Genomic DNA, 20,455 nt, shown 5'->3' with positions numbered 1-20,455 from the left:
TTCCTGTCTTCCCAGGGTTATGTGACTGAAGTATTTGTTCTGTACTCAAGGGAGAAATCGGTGACATTAAATTTTCTCAACTGAGGACTAGACAGTCGATTCCACTGAAGTCTCAAAAGATTAAAATTCTTCAAAATGACATTCAGTTCACTTTCTTTGTGCATGTGAAAACTAGCTTAATGAATATTCTCCAAGAAAAAAAAAAAAAACATGCAGTGTTGATCATCTTATATCCATCTTACACTTTGACCCAGGTTAAAATTGTGGAAGGTTTTTTTGAGAGCATTTGGGTTTTGTTTGTTACATCCTTCTTACAGAGACTTGCTGGCCTATCAAGTATGTCCTGCTGTATTAGGTTTTGCTTCTTGTTATAATGATTACCTGAGCTCACAGAACTTTCCTGTCAGTTGTGATTGAAGGAATTGTTCTGCCTGTGAGTTGTTTTGTTTCTTCGTGGATTCTTGGTTGTGTCCCAGCCTGCTCTGGTTAAAATTGTGAAAGCTTGCTGCATGACCTGAAAAAGAGTAGGAAAGAAAAGGTCCTGCCATGTCCAGTTACTTTTCTTTGGAGGAACAGCTTATTGAAGAAAGTTTAGCAATATTGAATAAATCATTACTGGAAGTATTTTATTAACAAAATTCAGAATATTCTGAGTTGGAAGGGACCCATAAGAATCAAGTCTAACTCTTAAGTGAATGATCCATGCAGGGGTCAAACCCACAACCTTGACATTATTTGCACCATGCTTTGACCACTGTGCTTGTTACAGTCTTCTAAAATTCTGTCCTGCAAGTTATTAATGATAATAGATTATTTTACCTATAATGAAAGAAGCCATTTCATACCTGTATTCAGTTAGCTTAACCTTGCTACATGAACCTTCATCTAAAGGATACATCCAGCTGCAAAGCAAATGAGCCATTCTGCTGGGTTTTTGTATATACCTACACATATGTATGTGTGTATGCATGCACATTACATACATCTCTTTAGCACGTGTTGTGTAAGCCATGAAAGCAATCTGGTCTGTCCCCTAAGATATGTTATAGGTTTGTTGGTCAATCCAGTTATATATGGCCAAGATAAAGCTGAAATAAGTTAAAAATGTTTGCTGTGACAAATAAGATACATTTATTCTTCCAGGATGTTAGGTGCATATCTGAACTATGAGTTCTTGAAATGGTAGTCTCTGTATTGCAGCATTTCTTCTCCCTTCTAACAAAGCACTCTGCAGAATAATAAAGTCAATTCTCTGACAATTTGCTTACACTCTGCACTCAGTTTACTGTAGAAAACAGTTTAAGTTTGTTCCCAGTTGTCTTTACCAAACATTCAATTTTGGTTTTATTTTTAGACCAGTTAAATGTATAACAGATGAGATAATGACATGCAGATGGATTAAGTTGCAAAGCTAAGGCAAAAACCTTTTTAGAAAAAATTGCTTTGTAGTGTAAGCCAAAAAATGGGCCTTCCCTAAATTCACAATTAGAATTAAGTTAATTAAGTTTCAGAAGCAGGATTATCTATTCTTCTGTCTGGAGTCATTGAACCAGCTGTTCTTGTTCAAAGTAAGAAATGAGGAGCTTGCTGTTCTACAGTTTAAGTTTTCTTTCAAAACTTCATCAGTACATTATTCTTCTATTTGTAATTTTAAAATGATTGGTTAGTTTAAACTATTGATTTACTACACTTGAAGTCTGAAGTGATAAAAAGCTTGGCCTGTAGTTGGAAGGACATATTAATTGCAGGAAAGGGCTTTCTAAGGAGAGGGGATTTTAGGTAGTACCTGCTCTCTTGCAAGTGAAGCACTACACATGCATTACTGAGTCTTGCCAATTAGCAGGTATAATCAATCACCAGTTGATCAGTTATAGCTCATAGTATGCTTGAGGGTTTTTTTTTGTTTTGTTTTGTTTTTGGGGGTTTTTTTTGTTTTGTTTAGTGGTGAATGACTGACTTGAAATGTACACCTGGTTGTCTTAAGTCAAACTAATTGAGGTGCATACTGAATTCAGTTAAGTAGCAGAAAAAATATATTTTAAAGTCTTATTTCAAGTCTTTAGTTTGTAAACTAAATCTGAGAAAATTGTAGCGAATGCATGAGTTGCCCAAAATAGCCATAGAACCATTAGTTTGGAAAAGACCTGTAAGATCATTGAGTTGAAGTACATGTAAAATTTATTTTTAAAAATGTATAGAGTACTCATATGGATGTATTTGTTTCTAGTTCCAGTATCAGTCATGGCACAAGGATTAGTTGCCTTTCTTGCATAGATTTTTTTTTTTTTGTTCTTCACTTGGAAAATATTAATGTACTTTTAATGCTATTAACAGTTTTTTTTTTTTCAAGGAACTTCCAATAGAATGAAGTTAAATGGGGAAAAACATTCTCTTTGCACCTGCAGGAAATATTTCTGTCAGATGTAGATTTGTTGTGTTTGTAGACTTCAGAAGTAGCAACATCTGCTGTACTCTAATTCTTAAGCAGTCTCAATTCTATTTCTGTAAATTCAGTTATGAAGTAAAACAGTCTCACAGCAAATGCAGGTCCTTAAATCTGAAGTAGTAAGATATATTAATAGGTTTATTTGATTATATCCTGTAGGTCTGGAAGACTTGAGGTAGTGAAATCCCCAATATACATATTTTGGATAGCACATAAATATTCTGCAACATTACTGAGTGAGATATAGGTACTGCAGCATTGAAATAAAACTTATTTAGATGAGTTTACATATAGATTTAGAAATAGTTTGAATAGTGGATAATATGACATAAGAGAAGCTCTAACTAATGGGAACAATAGAAATAGGGGAAACATGGAGCTCTCTAATGCAGCTGTACTAAAACATCTTTGAGAAATATTTGGATGGGTATTTAATTACCACAGCTAAAGTTTCTTTCCATTTTCTCTTTCATGCAGGTCATACAGAGAATATTTTATACAGTAAATAGGTCCTGGTCTGGGAAAATAACTTGTAATGAGCTCAGGAAAAGCAACTTTTTGCAGGTTTGTAGTATCTAAAATTTTGCAAGACAGATATTTCTGAAAGTTTTAAAACTGCATTAACTAAAGGCTTAAGGGAGTAACATAAATAGCATTTCTTCCTTTTCCAAAAAGTAATGAAGACCCAGTTGCATTAATTCTCATACATTAGAATATGTTTAAATGTAACTTTTTCTATCTGGAGCTGTATACATGTAAATGTGTGTAGCAGAAGTTGGTCTGATCTGTTCATTCTTTTGTGAATGCATTCATTTTCTGCCACGTGTTCAGTTTTGCTGTCACACTGTATGGTGTGCATTGTCCCTGAAAACAAAAATTGTTCCACTGAAATAGCATTAGATATTAACTTAGTTATGAGAACTCAGACCATTCAAAAAACAAATGTCTTACAAGCTCTTTAATATGTTCTGTTTGTCCTTCTGATAATAGAATGTGGCATTATTGGAAGAGGAAGCTGATATTAACCAGCTGACAGAGTACTTCTCATATGAACATTTTTATGTTATCTATTGCAAATTTTGGGAGCTGGACACAGACCATGACCTCTATATTGATCGGAAGGATTTAGCTCGACATAATGATTCTGGTATGACAAATGAAGCACCTTTGTTTACATGTATTAAATGACCTGTAAACCTTGAGCTGAGGAAGTGGTTTAATGCCAAGGACAGTTTAATGAGACCAGTGTTGGTGTAGCTGGTCCTGCTGACTCAGTGAACTAAAGCAGGACAAGTCATCTGTGATGCTACTTTGCATCTACAAATACCACATTTGAGGAAAATTCTGAATTTGAATTCTGATCTTGACAAAGAAGTAGGGCAAATATCACTTACGTGTTGGTGTATTATAAATGGTTTTATTTGGAAATTCTGGGTTGTTATCTTGGACAAAATCCATTTTACTGATATTACTCAAGTAGCATTACTTTTATGGCAAGATATGGAAAGAGTAGAAAAGGCAAACATACCTTCAGGTACTTGGCTTATTTGGGGTTTTGCTAACTCAGCTGCAGTGTGTTTTGCTTTAATACTGTTAAGCGCTACTTAGCAGGTTTACATTTGCTGCATGTATAATATACAATGACTGTGATTCTATAGTCTTGCATGCTTGTTTCTATTTTAAATATTCTTGTAGTTTGTATGGAACTGTTGGGGCTCTTTTTAGATCCTTGTGTCCATCTTCATAGTGTTCCTTTCAGGACTGGAAAGCTTACCTAAGCACAAAGTGATTATGGAGTATTATCCCACATTAAAAAGGATAAACACAATTCTGATTGCTTCTGAAAATTTGCCTATAAAGTTTGACTGTGCTTTAGGACAGTGAGAAAGGAAAACTGCTTTCATTTGAGTGGCTGCTCTATTAAGTTAGTACATTTTAGGAAGAAAGCACAACTAATGCACACAACTAATAATTGCAGTGCCACCTGCAATTTAATTTTGCAAATTCTTAAGGATAAATTGAATATCCTTTACAAAAGTAGTGATTAGTTCAGACATGTCTGTAAAATCCCTGAAATGGTTTCAAAATAGAAGCATGGATCAAAACCATGTCAAAAATAGACCCCCGTCAGAATCAGTAAGGTATGTTCATTATGTGTGATCGTGCCAGTTCTGGTTTGGCTCTTTGCCAAGGTCATGTAAAACTTACTGCCACTGGAAAACATGATTTACTTGTCAAAGAAGTGGGAAATGCAGTTTTATTAATCAGCCAATTTTATTACTTGTATTGCAATTTGATTACTATTTCTGCATTAAGTTTGAATTCAAAGCTGGGTGGTTGTAGTTTTGCTTTGAGGCTTTGTGTTAAGTGATCCTCTCTAAAAGGACTTAAAGGGATTAATGACCACTACCCCTGATCGTTCTCACTGATCTGTGTATGTACGAGGAGAGTTCCAGTAAACCCTTCAACAACAGGATACATGCAAAAATAACTTGCATAGAGTTGACACTGTTTCAAACTTTTCTTCACAGCGATTTCAAATAGGATGATAGAGCGCATCTTCTCAGGAGCAGTAACAAGGTACTTGTTTTGTATGCTGGTCTAAATCCCATTTCATTTTTGCTTGTTAAATTCAGTGACATTCCAAGGGAAAAAGATTACTCCCCTCACAAAGGAGCAGTGAATTTCAAGATGAGATCTGTAGTTTAAATTCTAGTAGTACTAGAGTGGTCTTGGAACCTTTGGTACAGTTCAAGTTCTTCACTCCCTTTACCCATATGAACATGGGCCACTGGGTATTGTGTGATGGGAATGAAGAAGGAAGAAATCATTCTTTTTCCATCCCTCAAACCTGTAAAATGTGCAAGGAGAACTGAGCTTTTAAGTACTAATTGTAAAATCAATGCTTATTGCATCAATAAATTTACAAGAATGCCTCCAGTTGAGTTAGTTCACGTTTTTGACAGTCATTCTTCATTTCTCCCCTTGGGATTGACTTCCTCTTTTGTATTTATGGCATTTCATTAATTTTTGAAATGTTTCCTAGCACAATATCTGAGATAGAAAGCAACTGGTCAACAGAAATAAAAGCTGAAATAAGAGACTTACCAGGAATATGTCTAGAGCTTACTCCTTTATCTGAGTTTCTTGGGCAAGACAAAAACATGTACCATATTTTTCCAGACATCTTGAAGTAAAAACATCAAAAAATAAATTTCATTATTGAAATGTAATATGTCTAGGAACTGCCTACCTGACTTTTTACTAGACTGGTTGACTGTGTGCAACTTACTTGGTTCCTGCATTTATGAGAGTAGAAACAGACAATTAAGTTCTTGCCATGGACATTTACTTCCTGAAGATTTCTGTTTCATTTTTATCTTCATATTCTCATTCCAAAACTCTTAGCTAGTGGAGTTCTGTAAAGCTTTTAAGTTCTCATCCCTTCTACCTGAATAGAAATTCTAAAAAGCCTATGTACTTGTAGATAATATATCATCAAAAATTTTTGAGATGGCTCTTCTGTTAACTATTTAGCACCTTATGAACACTGGATCATTTAGGAGTAAATAGTTAATACCAACAAGGAAAATAATCCTTAATTTTGCTTAGTAAAAGCTAGGTTTTCTGAAATAAATTTTCTATCTTTTTCCTCATTGGCCTCCAAGAGGTAGAAAAGCACAAAAAGATGGGAAGATTAGCTACGCTGATTTTGTCTGGTTTTTGATATCTGAAGAGGACAAGAAAACACCAACTAGGTAAGAATGAATTTGTTTCAGCAGAAATAAAGACTGATTTTGTTTTTCCAGTCCTTAAATGGGGACCACTGATGAACAGCTGCAACTCTAATGGAAGAAGCTTAAACTATAAAAACATGAGTGGAAAAGTGGCCCAGTTCTTTGCATCGCCTGTGTTTATCAGTGTCTCCTGTTGTAGCTGTAGAAGTCTAATTTATTGACTTTTAAGAGGCTAATTCAGTGTTATTGTTTCATAAGTTGTGTGTGGCCTATTTATGAACAGGGCCATAGGTTAAGGATGTTGCAGCTGTTTCATGATGCCAGTGATTTTGGGAAGCTGTGCAGCTCCTGTATGGTACTGATGAGAAACCTATCATGTGACACGTCACTAGCTTGTTCAGTATGGGAATATGCCCAAAATACTGAAGTTGTCATGTACAATTCAATTTTCCATTGTCTCCCTTGATTTTCTTTTTTAATGTAAAACTATGTGTTTTAGTCTTCTCCTTCATAACATTAACACGTGTTTTCAAATGCAATAATGGATGGTGTAGCAAATACCAGCAACTCTTACCACAGTAGCTGGTGTTCAATAACTTTCCATGGATTAGTGGAATGTACTCTTAAATCTAGTTTTGCCTTTGAAACAGGCAACATGAATTCTTGAAATTCTGTAGTAAGTTTGTCTCTGCTGTTAATGACTGAATTCCAGCATTGAATACTGGTTCCGCTGCATGGATCTTGATGGTGATGGTGCTTTGTCTATGTATGAATTGGAATATTTTTATGAAGAACAGTGCCAAAAATTAGAAAACATGGCCGTAGAACCTTTGCCTTTTGAAGACTGTCTGTGCCAGATGCTGGATCTTGTAAAGCCACAACATGAAGGTAATAAACTCCTTTTCCATCTCGTTTCTCTGGACTTAGTGCAGTCTTAAGAGCACTCAGTTGGTCATAGAAACAAAATGCCTTGAGGTTGTCTTTTCACTGACATCTGTTAAAGCTTAATAATTGATTGGTCATCCAACAGCAGGCAGGCATTCTTTCCATACTAAAATTTAATATGCTGCTTTAAAATTCCTTGTCAGCTTTCATTTTGTGATTGTAGCCACATTTAGCCTTGAGTAAAACCTTGTCACTGTCTAGCTGAGGTGAGACTCTCAGGAAAACCTCTTGATGGTTCACCCATTTCTCACCTCTTCCAGTGCTCATTTGAGCTTCTCTGGAGGGAACAGTTTCTAAACCGTGTTTGTCTCTTAGACCAGTATTGACTTCGGTTACATTAGAAGCCTAAGCTGCCCTTAGGAAATTCATGACAAGGGGATTAAAATTAACAGAATAATGAACTTTTCTGAGTTTTTGCCTGTTTTTCACATTTGAACTTTCCTTGACCTGCATTCTACTCTCCTGCATTTGACATGATATCATCTTTAGCTGATAAAACTTGAGTTTACCTTTTACACTTCAGAAAAACTTAAGAATACAATTATGGTTAGACAACCAAGTAAGTCAGGTTTATTGTCCACTTTCTTTCTAGTATTAAGAATATTTAAATTACAAGAAATTTAATGTTTTTTAAGACACTTGTCATTTATTGAGATGGGACTTTTTGCATGCTGAGAGAATTGAAATGGCTCAAAATTAGAACATAAAGCTTGATATTCTTATTTAAACAAGTTAAAATGGATTTGCTTAGTGAAAGCACATCACTAAAGGCAGATAAAAATTGTAAATGAAGAAGGAATATTAACTGTGATTCATCTGAAAGCTCCATCCCTGATATCAATGGAATGAAGTCTTAGACCAACATTGTGTAATGCATGGGGGCTAGGGGGCATTTATAATGAAGTGAGCCGAGCTCTGAGAAACATATTTATGTTTTATGGTTGCTCACAATCACCTCCTGAACTCAGTAGTTCACTTCCAGTCTTATGTTATGCTTCTGAAAGGCTTTTATAATAATATTTCTGTTCTACATTTGAAATGAAACAAGATAGATGAGATATATCAATGTCATGAGGATGATAAAAGAAGACTATCAAACACAACCAAGATGAGTTATTCAGGGTACCAAAAATGAAAGCCAGTTGAGAAGGGTTGATTTATTTTTTTTTTTAGTATAAACTGAATTATGTTTAAAAGGTGGATTAAGAAAAAAATCTGGTTTTCTAATACAAAAACTAGCAGCATAACTGATGTTTCACTCTGTAGCTTTGAAACAAAAGAAGACACTTTCATAAAGTTATGGCTAAACTGTGATACATTTTCTATAGAATGCTGTGTGTGCAAAAAAGCAAACTTGAATTCTAGAGACCTGAATTAATTACTTAAATTTGACTCCTGTTTTGTTGGTGTTTGAGAGACAGTGGTAGGCATCTACACAAGGGTTGCGTGTCTAAGCTCCCATTGCAATAAATGGAAACTGTAGAGCAAATCAATGAACCAAATATAGGAGTCTAACTTAAACTGGGAGCTTATGTAACTAGGATTCAAATAATTTGCTTGCTTGTGGAGAGCTGCTGCCACTTGAAATGGCTCTGTGCACCAGCCATCTGTGTGGGTCTGACAGATAGGGCACAGGTGCCACGGGGGATTTGTGTCCTCCTTCAGCACCAGTGACGAGCCAGCAGAACACACTGGGGCCCTTCATGACAGATGCAAGCATGGCAACCATGTACAAATGGGATTTGGATTTTGCTTCCCTGTGATGTCCTTGAGTTACACTTTGTTAGAGGCTGGGACAGTACACTGAGGAAATACTGTTCCAAGTCTGGCTTTTATTGAACTCATGTTCCATAACATCTTCAGTTAGTTCCTATTTGATTAACAATGGAAGATTGTCTGTATTCCAGGTGAATCAATAAAGGGGAGTTGCAAGGATAGTCATCTGTCTTCCCTTGTGTATCTCATATTTTTTAGCCTTTCTGCAGAAGCTTCAATATTCAGCTTTGAAACAGGGTAACATTTCTGAGCAACCTGACAAATGCTTCTAATGCTTAACGCATCCATTGATTTGAGTCTTTAAAGTATCACACTATAAAAATCAAACAAAACACCTTTGAGCATTTAGCTTTCCTCTCAAGTAGTAAATATTGATCAGACTGGACAAGTGTGGCAACCTTGACTCTATGAAAAATTCATCTGTATGAAGCATAGTCACACACTGTCATGTCTGTCATACATTTATCTGCTCAAGTCAGGGAAGAGAGAGGGCTGCTGCCATAGGAGATTCCTACCTGCTACCCAAGCACTCCTTGGGAAGGAATGGCTAACTCACTAGAGACTTCTGTCTTTGAGGAAGCTTAAACAAATACCTTAAATGATTTTTAACAGCTGCATCTCACTTCAACATTCTGACAGGCTGTGGGATATGACAACCACAGCAAGGAAAAAAATCTGAACCATTTCAAGTTTTGTACACTTTGAAGGACACATCTCTGGGTATGTATTTCATCTGTTTGCATCTCTCGCATTGAGGATCAGTAACAAATGTTGCTAAGCAGTGATGACTGAGTAATGATAAAGTACCTTTTGATTACTCCACTTTTGAGATCTAATAATTTTCTCTCTAATAATCTTATAATCTTTACAGGAAAAATTACTCTGCAGGATTTAAAGCGATGTAAGCTGACAAATGTGTTCTTTGATACTTTTTTCAACATTGAAAAATACCTTGACCATGAACACAAGGATCAGTTCTCTATGTTGCGGGTGAGTATGAGACTTTAGGAGTCTTTATAGCGACATGCTTAGCAATTAATACTGTTTATATTAATGAATTAATACTGTTTTGCCTAACATGCAACATGATTGTTTAGGATGGTGAAGGTGAAAGTCAAGAGGTCTCTGACTGGGAGAAATATGCTGCTGAAGAGTATGATATCTTGGTAGCAGAAGAGGCAGCAAGTGAGCAGTGGAACGACGGGTAAGAATGCAGCAGGACAGTTAATATGAATCCTCTCTACTAAAGTACAGCCTCACCACCACTATCATTTATTTAAAAAAGAATAAACACTTCCTTCCCAAAACTCTTATTCTAGAATATGCATCTTTTTATAAGCCCTTGTTTTTAAATCCATAACTTGGTGAATTGAACCTTCAGATGATTTTTGTTTTCTGTTTAAATCGGTGGTGAACTCATGGGAGAAACTCAAGGTGCTGCTCTATTTTAGTGTGCACAGTGGAGTCTTAGTATTTAAGTACTTCGTCCTATGTCTTTCTCTGAAAGAACAGCTGATGAGCACATAATGCCTTTATAAAGCAGTTTTAAAGAACAAAAACGCAGTATCTAAAGCTCATTCTCTGCACAGTCCTGTTAAGTCAGAACATGATGAAATTCAGTACTAGTTGGGAAGACATGCATGAATGTGAGTCACTCTAACCCAGGACCTGGTCAGTGGAGCAGTGTGTCAGTGTGTGCTTTGAATTCTTTCAGTAGAGCTGCATTTCATACTGGAAAGTTCAGCAAGTGATAGGAGACTTAAATTCAGGGAATTATTACAGAACCCTGGTGCTGTTGTGGTTATGCCTATTATAAAATGTTGGGAAGTATGTTTTTCCTGCAGCTGCCTTGTTAGTGTTCCAAAATTTAGGCACTTCTTGGCATAGTTAGACTTTCATTTTCTTTTTTTTCTTTTTTTCTTCTTTTTTTTTTTTCTGTCTGCTTCTAGGTATGAAGCAGAACTGAGTCCTGTAGACCATCAGAAGGCCAGTGTTCTAAAGTATCAAATGGAGAAAAGACCATTTTTTGAAATGCCTTCCCATCTGGCTGATGTAGACTTGGATGAATATGGCTATGATGAGGATTTTGAATAGAGGTTACTTATGGTCAGCACTTGCAGAAGAGAAGGGACAGTCTGCAGCAGGTCTGCTACACACTGATACTTTTCAGTGGGGTTTTTTTTCCCCACTGAAATACATCAGTGGGAAAAGAAACACTTTCTTTAGTTTTGTGCTAAAAATATCTAATCACTACACTACCTTGTAAGCAAAAGAAGTGCATTTATATGGAATGATGAGATTTTTGTATTTATTCAATAGTTTATCGTTTGTAAAATAGATTAAAATATTTATTTTCAGATGTTGCATAATTCCTTTTTGGAAGAATAACAATATTTGACTTAAGAGAAAAGTAATCTACTGTTTTTATGAGAACTGTATAATTCTCTTTAAGCTGATGTGTGGTGCACTGACCATCTCCATCTCACCTGTGAACAGGTATTTCTGTCCTGGTATGGGAGGTAAGGAGACAATTTACACCTGCAGTGTGCTCATGCTCATAGACAGCCCTCTTTTAGGTTTTATGCCTTGGCAAGGAAGAAATGTGGCAATGAGTGCACGGTTCAGCACTCATTTACAAGCAGAGTTTTGTCTGACAAGCTGTGCATATTAGTAGAATACACTAAATTGAACACCCAAGACAAGTTGTTTTTCTTTTCTGTGTAGTCCTTGTTTGCCCCAACTTTAATTTTGCTCTTTTAAACTTCAGGTTTTTTGATGTTAATCATAAAAATACTATTTAATAGTGAAGTCTGAGTGTTCATACTTGATCCAAAATGGGTGTGTTAATTCATGCAGAAGGAACCAATTTTTTTTTTTAAATCCTTTGTATAAATGTTACTTGATCAGTGATGTGCACTAATTTGTTGTGGGCATTCAGTGCTTTTGTCTGTCCTCCCCTTTGCTTGTTTGCTATTGACACATTCCATGGATATTCATCAGTGTCACAGCAGCTTGAAATTGTTGCCTCACTCGTAACTGTTAAACAGGTTTTGTTGGGAAAAAATGTACAAAAAAGATATAAGTTATTTTTTTGGTTGCAGTGTAGATCTTTCAAAATGTTTAGAAAACATGTTTGTATTTTCAAATAAAGATTTTCATACATGTGATTTCACAGATGTAATTTTTACATACTTCACACAATTCATGTCTTGCTAATTATAAAGAGCCATTCACCACAGGATGGGTTACACAGGCATGCAGTCTGGTTGGGTAGTTACAACAAGCTCCATATGCAAAGCAATCAGCCTCTAGCAGGTTTTTCTTCATCCAAAAGAGTATTTGCTGACCAGCTGGGAGAAACCTGTTGTGCTCAACTCCTCACACCAGCTCCTGCACAAACCTACACACCTGTGTATCAAGAAACTCAGTGCTGAAGGTGCTGATGAACCTCATTGAGGGAAACTCAAGTAATTGTAATACCATTTGAAGGACTTTGGTTAATTATTCCAGTTTGAATACAGACTCACCTATGTCAAAGTTCTCCAGGGCTGGCTGGATCCCTTTCACTAACTGCCCATGGTTTGGGGCTTTTAAGCAGTGAAGATACACAGCATTTCTGTGATGCTCTGGTCCCTCAGGGAAAGGATGACCAACTGGCATTGCAGAAGGTGATCCTGAACATCTGTTACACTGCAAGAGATGCATTTTCCTACCTTAAAACTTTTCTCAAGAAGGGGGCTTGTTACTGGGCAGCAAACAGCCACAGGCTTTCCCAGGATGCAGTGGCACATTGGTCACACAGCACTATGGTGCAGGGTCAACCTCTTCTGCAGAGCCTGTAGCTGTTGTTGCCACTTGGTGTTTAATGAAGTGCCTGTTAAATCCTGCTCTCTATTTTACTTGTGCTAACCAAGTCCCTCCTTTCCTAAGTAGAATGTATCCTGCTGTTTTCAGAGCAGTCCTTTTTCCTAAAATGAGTTTGAGGATTACTGGACCTTGCCTCTGCAGGGTAATTACCATTCCAATCCCACTGTTACAGAAATTAAAGTATCCATATGTTTGATGTGGTTCCAGGTATAACTGTTTTCCTTGTCAAGCTGTATTCTGCCTACCTGGTGAGTCCTTAGGCCTAGATCCACAAATCATCCACAGATGGATGAGGGGAAACATCAGTAGCCCAGTCCAGGTAGGGGAACTTACTGCTGGAATCATAGAGGAACCTGAACCCACCTCCCTTGTGTCAGCCTGCACAGCATGCACAAGGAGAATCATGGATTCACTGTGGCCACTTCAGTGTACCCAATACCTGGGCAACAGTCATGGTTTTCACTTCTGTCTTCATGGAAATTCCCTGTTTAGCCTGTGGAATAACACAACAACTGCAAAGGCCAGCACACGTTTGCTGCCATTCTTTCTCCATCACCGTGTGGGAACATCACTTACACTCACTTACACATTCAGTACTAATGGATAGCAATAGTTCTGTAGTTTATTTTACATAGTTACAATCCAATATATATATATATATATTAAAAAAAAATAAAGCTGATATGATTACTGCAATGTACAATTCCAGGGAGCAGTGAGCAGGGTCAGTGAAAGCAGCTCCCACTCCCCAGCCGACTGCCACTGAAACACTCAAGTGACCATCATCTGCAAATTCTTAATGCAAAAACCCTCTATTTTTGAATGGCCATATTTACAGTCTATTTACATTGTCTTTCCAGGATTTTTCCAAGTAAACACCACATGATCACTATACAAAGGATTTCCAGAGGAAAATACTCAGCTGGTCCGTTGTTTCTTTCTTTGTTACTCTGAAGCCTTCACACAGGTTTTCCAGGAACATGTCCTGATGCTTACAGACCTCTAAACACATTGTTCTAAGCAATGGAATTCAGAAATACTTTCAGATGATTGATCCAGGTTTTCCATTTTACAGGCCGGAAATGGCACTTGCCATCAGCCAGCAGGTCCCAGTGCTCACAGGTGGGCCAGGCTCTTTTCTCCCCTGCACTGGGTGCAAGGAAACACACAGATCTCCATTTGGTTATCTTAAACAGTAAAGAACAGGCCAGCAGAGCACTGGCCCCACATGCTGCAGACAAGCTTGTCCCAGCTGGTTCACAGTGTCTTTGATTCAGTGTTTGTCAAATACCCTGATTCCAATCCTGCAGCTGTGAGCTTTTCCAAGGCAGCATCAAGGATGAGGATGCAGCTGAGTAATGATGCTCAGAAGGCCCAACCCTGGAACTGCAGCAGCCACCTCAGTAATGCCCACAGCCAGCAATGGTGAAAAAACAACCACACTGCTGCAAGCTGGTTCTGGCTGGAGGCCTATGGGCACGGAGACAACGTGACCCATGTCTCCTGCCACCTCAGTTTGATGAATTAAACAACTTGCAGAAAAAACACAGCATGTGCTTCACTTCTGTTCATCCTCTCAGTGTCTTAACTGTCCTACATCAGAAGAAAAAAGAGATTAAGTCAGTGCTCTCCTCTGAAGAAGATGTCATGTAAGAGCCTATAAGGAATCAGAGTAACAGTGTAGCATCAAACCATTCAGCAACTTAGACACAGAGCCAACAACTCTTATAAAAAAAAAAGAGCTACAGCTTCCACAAAAGGAAAGAAGCATTTCCATACCCCAAAAAGCCCAGAAAAGGCACAACAGGAAAGGCACCATACTGCCTAAGTAGTGCAGTTTCTGTATGGCTTTGATCTTTGTCCATGGAGTTAAATTCTTCTATTATCTATGTTCAGTAGGAGCTGCTTCAAGTACATGGGCCAAACTGTCTACATTTTAACATGCATATAACTGAAAGAAAAGGTAGTCCTCTTAAAAAATTTAAGCCCACCATATGTTAAAAAAACATTGGCTGAACTTTACAGCAAAAACTCATTTAAAAAGACAAAAATCATGCAAAGTCCGAGTGTGGTGGTTAGATCCCAGATAACCAGTCACTGGAAATCAAGGAGTTGCCTGACTCACTGCAAAAATACTGTCTGCCAAACACTGAGTTATGTTCTGAAGTGCAGATAACAGGGAAAAACCTGAAGGAACTGCTCAGCCCCCTGTAGTGGCTGGCACAGAAACTTTTAGGAGGCAGAAGGGCTGTGATTAGCTGCAGCACAGGATAAACCATGGCCTTTCTCTCCCCTCCACCCCTTTCCTTGTACAGCCACTCCACAAGGCCCTGCTGTACAACATCCTGAGTCCTTGCACTGCACTGGCCCAAATGGCTAAAAGTCCTTCCCTGCTGCAGGGACCCAGTCGAGGGCTGAGCTGAGGCCAGGCAGACAGCTGCAGCTCTGCCAAACTTGGATCCCAAAGGCAATCAGTGCCCATGAGACCAGCCCCTGGCTATGCTGGTTGCCACTCCAAGCCCACAATGTTCTCATGCTTCCCTTCAAATCCCCAGTTTGTTCGGGGACAATTTAATCTGCCCAACAGCCTTGACGGGAAAAAGGCAAGAAACATGGGATACTCCAGCAAGAGCCCAGGGCTGTCCAGTGATCAGGCACATTCTGAGTCTTTCAATCCAAAGAGCACAATGCAAACACCATTTCTGAAGCAGATATTCCCTGCAGGCCACACAGCAGTGCCATCTCGGCAACGTGTCAGTAACGCGAAGCAACTGCAGCAAATGGCTCTTAACAAGGAAGCTTCACAGTATGGGGAAAAAGAAAGGGGATCCTCCTCTTAATGCACCCTAAGTGGCATTCAATCCTTACAAATTACCTAAGGATGTCTTGATACTACAATAAGGATTGCCTCTAAAATGTAGATTGAGCTGAAGGAGGAAACTACAGTTGCAGCTGGAAAGGGAAGAGGGCATCCTCCTTTTCTCATCCTGAAAAGGGTCACAAAAGAGAACCCCCTTTGCTGCTGCATGGATACCCAGAAGACTCTAACCTAACACTGACCCACCTCAACTACAACTGTCCCCAGAGCTGGAAAACCAGCCAGAATTACCTGGTCTGTACCAACCACATCAACATCTTCAACTGTGTCTTCTGGACCCTCCGCAGAGACATCTTCTGTCTTAACCTCATCTTTGCTGGAAAAGAAAAACAAACCAAAAAATAGCTAAGTCTTGAGATATCTCATAACAGAGGCTGCACATGGCAGGGTATTTCACATAGTAAGTTCTGCTGCTGATATCCATGTAAGGTAGCCTAAAGTTACTGGCCTAGGATTTCCCAGTATGAAACAGGTTATGCTCTGAGGAATTTTCAATAAAGCAGTTCAGAACCAAAACACTAGTTTGAACAGGGGCTACCTTCATGTTTAATAATTTGTTCTATTTTACTTATGTTCTCCAGGTTCATTTAGCAAGTGTCCCAAAACCTGGAAAAGCATGCATCTTCCCAGAATTTGTGTTTCACCTTTTAACCTACTACCTCAATAAATGAACTGAGTTAAAGGAAAATACTTCAACTGAGCACTTTGATTGCTCAAAAGTAGACTCCAGACTCCCTATTTCTGCAACACCTCTCACATCCAAGCTGTGTGGGGTTTCACTGTGGCATGTCTGCATGCTGCACACCAACACTTCTCTAAAAGAAAGCCACAGGGTACACAGTGGTTAACAGCAGATCTGCAGAGACAAGAATCCTCTTTCATTTCCAGAGATGCAGAAAACACTTATTGTGTGGCTGCAGCAACAGCCAGAGAGTAACCAGCACCACAGATCTCCAATCTGGACATGGGAAGTGGGACAGGGAACTTTCCTCCATCCTTGTCTTTTTCTCTGTGCACCTGACAGTACCTCAAGAAAGCACAGAAGCCCTGTGACAGTGGCAGGAGAAAGCAGTAAATGTAGATACTGGACTGAGGAAACAAAAAAACCCAACCTGTCCTTGGGACACAGCCCATAAGACAGGAGGAGCACACACCCTGAGCTCATGAAGTATTACAAAAACCAGAAGGTGGACAGGGAGACCCCACGTGTCAATGCCAGAACAGGTGAAGGAGTTGTAAGACATCAAACTCTCACCAGTATCTTCTACGCATCCCTCCTGGACAAAGGAATGGCAAACGTTCCTGCAAGTGCATCTCCTGAGATTTCAGCCTCTTTCTGCTTTTCCCTGCTGCAGAGGACAGCTGGGAAACACACTGCTGTTCTGGGGCTTTGCCTCCTTCAGTCTGGCTGGTTTCAGGCACAGACCCTGCAACAGAGAGCGAACACAGTCATTCTTCAGCCTCACCCTCAGAGATCCTGAGATGGACATTTCCAGTATGTTCCCCACAGCAGAGAAACAATTGGGCCAAGCTCAAAAGGACATCTGGAGCAAAGCATTCCTTTATTGAAAGAGACAGCTAAAAGCCACTTAAAAGAAAATCCATTTAATTTGCCCACTGGTCATTTTTGCAATCTAGATTTATGAACTTGGCCCTGGTCCATAACTGCTATCAGTACTGCTGAGTCTATGTAATGCTCAAGAAAGCAGGGCCTTTGGGGATACAAAGGAACAAGCTCTCTGAAGGCAAGTCACTGAAAAGAAGATTTATGAGAAAGAATGAGAAAGAAACTAAAGGACACTGTGGGAAAATTTCCTTTCCTCCACATACTACTGCACATGTCCATAACACTTAGCATTTTTATTAGCAATTGTTTTCATAATAGCTTTATTACATTTTAACTAAGTCCCGCCATATCCATCAGTGAATACTTCATTACAGATTGGCAGTCCATCAATGCTGCCAAAGCCTGGATGCAGCTCATCTAAATATAATTCTTTAAGGTAGGAGTATAATTTTACAGACTCCCTAGAAATTCACCAGAGAGAAAAACCATAGAAGATGATTTGGCCCGGATAATCTGGCCTGAAGACCTGAATCAACTTCTGGAAATACCTCTCCTGTCTCAATTATCTACAGGGCCTAAAGCAACAATGTCCTAAGTTAACAATTAAAAGCAATCAACCAAGTCTCAGTGGCTCAGACAAATGCCAGATTTTAGTACACAGCAGAATTCAGATAATCTTGAATTCCCCTCAGTCCAACCCTATTGCTATTGAGTGATCAAGGGACCTGTAGCAACAACAAAGCTGAAGGCAAAAACCACACTTCAAATTGGGAAGTCCACAACATCCAACACACCATGGTACTCTACTGCTAATGCAAAACATTAAATACATTTTAGCATGTGCAAATTTGCTACAGCTAAGCAAAATAGCAGATACAGCAGTTTTTCCAGACAGACAAAAAATACAGCTGATCAAGAACTGAGAAGTTTTCATACCATTAGACAATTTCCTTTTAAAAGAAGATGTCTTAGATGAACCCACAGGGGGCCACTCTCCCAAACTGCCAAGGACAGAGCTCTCCTCATCTTCATTTGACAATAAAGAGTTTCTGTACCAGACCAAAGGCTGCCATTTGTCTCCTCTGCAGGCCAGTGGCTCTGTTATGTACCTCTGTAAGTAACTGTACCTGGAACAAAAACAAAAGCAAGCATAAGGAAACTCACTATCCTTCCATTCAATATCTAGGGCAGGTATTGCAAGAAAGGGTTTTCACTTTACTCTCCAAAGGTGCAAACAGAACTCTTGAAGAGAGGGCATTATTTTTCAGTGAAATACCTGACATCTCTGAACTGTCTATTTAAAATGCAAACATCTTCAAAGCTAAAAGGGTGCGTGAATTTTTAGCATTAGAAACAACACAAGATCCACAGAAATTACAAAACTACATCAGCTTCTATAAAGAGTTTCCTGTGCAGGGAAAGTCTGCCAATTGCTGCTGCCAGTAGCAACCTGAACAGAGCAGAATTCTTCAAGGATTCATTTCTTCTGGTGGCCTTTTCTGCCTCATGAACACAAGGAGGACCCCAGGCAAGAGATGCTCCCTGTGCTTCAGTAGTACAGAAAACAGTACAGGTCAGGCAATGGGGGTTTTATACCATGAATGCCTGTTCTGTCAAAATTTAAAAAAAGAACAACCAAAACAACCAATTAAACCACTTTTCTATATTATCAGCTCAAACTCAATCCAGTTCTCTCACTAAAATGTCAAGTGTTTGCAAGAAGCAGATAACTGCTCTATAGATGTGACAATACATGGGATGTGGGAAACATTATCTCAAATCCTTGTTCTGTCTGATTCAGGACAGAGATTTGACACTGGGCCTTCCTGAATCCCAGGTGAAGCTAGCACCTTTCCTGGAGCAAAAAGGCCATCTTAAGACACTCTTATTTCAAAAACAGGACATTTCCAACAAAGTCTTTCTGACCCATTCCTACTTAATAACAATAAGAAAAGAAAACCAAAGTCTGACTCAGGATTAGAAACCGGATATTCACCAAATTTCAGCTACAGTCCATCACTTTAAAATCAAGCCCAGTGTTGTTAAAACAGACCCCACCTTAGCAAATACCAGAAGTGACAGTTATAACACCAGCCTGTGCAACATTTTTTTTTTTGATTAGGAGAGTGGCCTGGAAAATATCAGACATTTCATTTGCTTTGCAAAACAAGAAAACCAGTGCTGAGAGGAGGTCAGGGTAAGCACTGGCTCTGAAACAATTAGAGTCCTGGACTCTGGGGGCCCCAGGGATCAAGAAACCCTGGTAATGGAATTTGTTGGTTCCAAACAAGCACGTATTGTAACTACAGTTTCAGGGTCTAATCCAACTGCTATCAATGTCAATGGAAAGACTCCTACTGATTCAGGAATCAGGCCCTTCATGCTGCTTGCTATTCAGCAATTCATTTCTTGTGTGCATTTTGTGGCACAGAGCAACTGACAAGCCAGGTATTTTACTGCTAGAGTCTGTGCAATTACAGGGGAGAGGGTTAAAGTCCATATACTTCCATGGTGTTGAAATATAGTCCTTTCTAACAAATGCCCATATTCTGTATCTCATCTGTTACAGGTACGTTCACATATGTTAACATATAGACCTGGACATCAATCCTATGATTAATAAGAAAAATGAAAATAACCAGATGTTTGTTTCTCAAAGTTCATGTTGACCTAAAACATTCCATCCAATAATTTATGATGGAGCTAAACCTAAATATTTCTAAGAGGAAATATAATCTCCAGTCTCTGCAAGGCACTTATGGCCTCCCAGAATAGAAACTGTTATTGTAGAAACATAGTATGAACGTACTTGTGGATAAATTGCAATTTCCCTTCTAGCAAATTTTATTGTTTCCCATTTGTTCCCAGCAGTAGATGGAAGGCCCAAAGCAGTAAGAAGTCAAGTGCATTCCCTACTAGATTCTGTTATTCTCCACAAAACTTCTCCATGAATAAACCTACCTGAATGCATCAAATGTATCTGATACATTCAGGAATATACTTCCAGAATATATCCTCTGATCAAGAGGTTTAATATAGTCCTAGGGAAAAAATATCAGGATTTAGCTTTGATCTGCCCCATCAACAATTAAATATTTTCCTCTTGTTTGATTAAAAACAACTCCCAGAGGTAAATGAAATGACAGTTTTTCAAGGATGGTTTAACAGAAATCTACTTATTGCATGGGTGTGACCACAGAGGCTTACAGCTCTTTAAAATACAGACAACATGGACAGAG

At 38.6% G+C, this 20,455-nt stretch overlaps 2 protein-coding genes across 5 annotated transcripts in view; one reads left to right on the top strand and one right to left on the bottom strand.

Moving 5' to 3' along the window:
- The window catches only part of PPP2R3B (protein phosphatase 2 regulatory subunit B''beta), a 45,575-nt gene extending 33,506 nt beyond the window's left edge, over positions 1-12,069 (top strand). For both annotated transcript variants that reach the window (XM_064711623.1, XM_064711632.1), the window contains 8 exons: positions 2,924-3,010; positions 3,437-3,593; positions 4,978-5,026; positions 6,115-6,204; positions 6,896-7,071; positions 9,776-9,894; positions 10,002-10,108; positions 10,854-12,069. In XM_064711623.1, coding sequence (XP_064567693.1) covers positions 2,924-3,010; positions 3,437-3,593; positions 4,978-5,026; positions 6,115-6,204; positions 6,896-7,071; positions 9,776-9,894; positions 10,002-10,108; positions 10,854-10,998 — 930 coding nt within the window. In that variant the 3' untranslated portion in view covers positions 10,999-12,069. The remainder of the gene's footprint in view (positions 1-2,923; positions 3,011-3,436; positions 3,594-4,977; positions 5,027-6,114; positions 6,205-6,895; positions 7,072-9,775; positions 9,895-10,001; positions 10,109-10,853) is intronic.
- Positions 12,006-20,455, bottom strand: part of LOC135446973 (cohesin subunit SA-2-like) — a 59,765-nt gene continuing 51,315 nt past the window's right edge. For 2 of the 3 annotated variants that reach the window (XM_064711604.1, XM_064711614.1), the window contains 4 exons: positions 18,153-18,343; positions 16,905-17,076; positions 15,881-15,965; positions 12,006-14,364 (listed from right to left, as the gene is read on the bottom strand). In XM_064711604.1, coding sequence (XP_064567674.1) covers positions 14,356-14,364; positions 15,881-15,965; positions 16,905-17,076; positions 18,153-18,343 — 457 coding nt within the window. In that variant the 3' untranslated portion in view covers positions 12,006-14,355. The remainder of the gene's footprint in view (positions 14,365-15,880; positions 15,966-16,904; positions 17,077-18,152; positions 18,344-20,455) is intronic. The other variant, XM_064711600.1, reaches the window with a different exon arrangement.

This window comes from Zonotrichia leucophrys, chromosome 1 (genome assembly GCF_028769735.1).
Source record: "Zonotrichia leucophrys gambelii isolate GWCS_2022_RI chromosome 1, RI_Zleu_2.0, whole genome shotgun sequence".
Taxonomy (NCBI): Eukaryota; Metazoa; Chordata; class Aves; order Passeriformes; family Passerellidae; genus Zonotrichia; species Zonotrichia leucophrys.
This window is presented reverse-complemented; position numbering and strand designations above follow the sequence as displayed.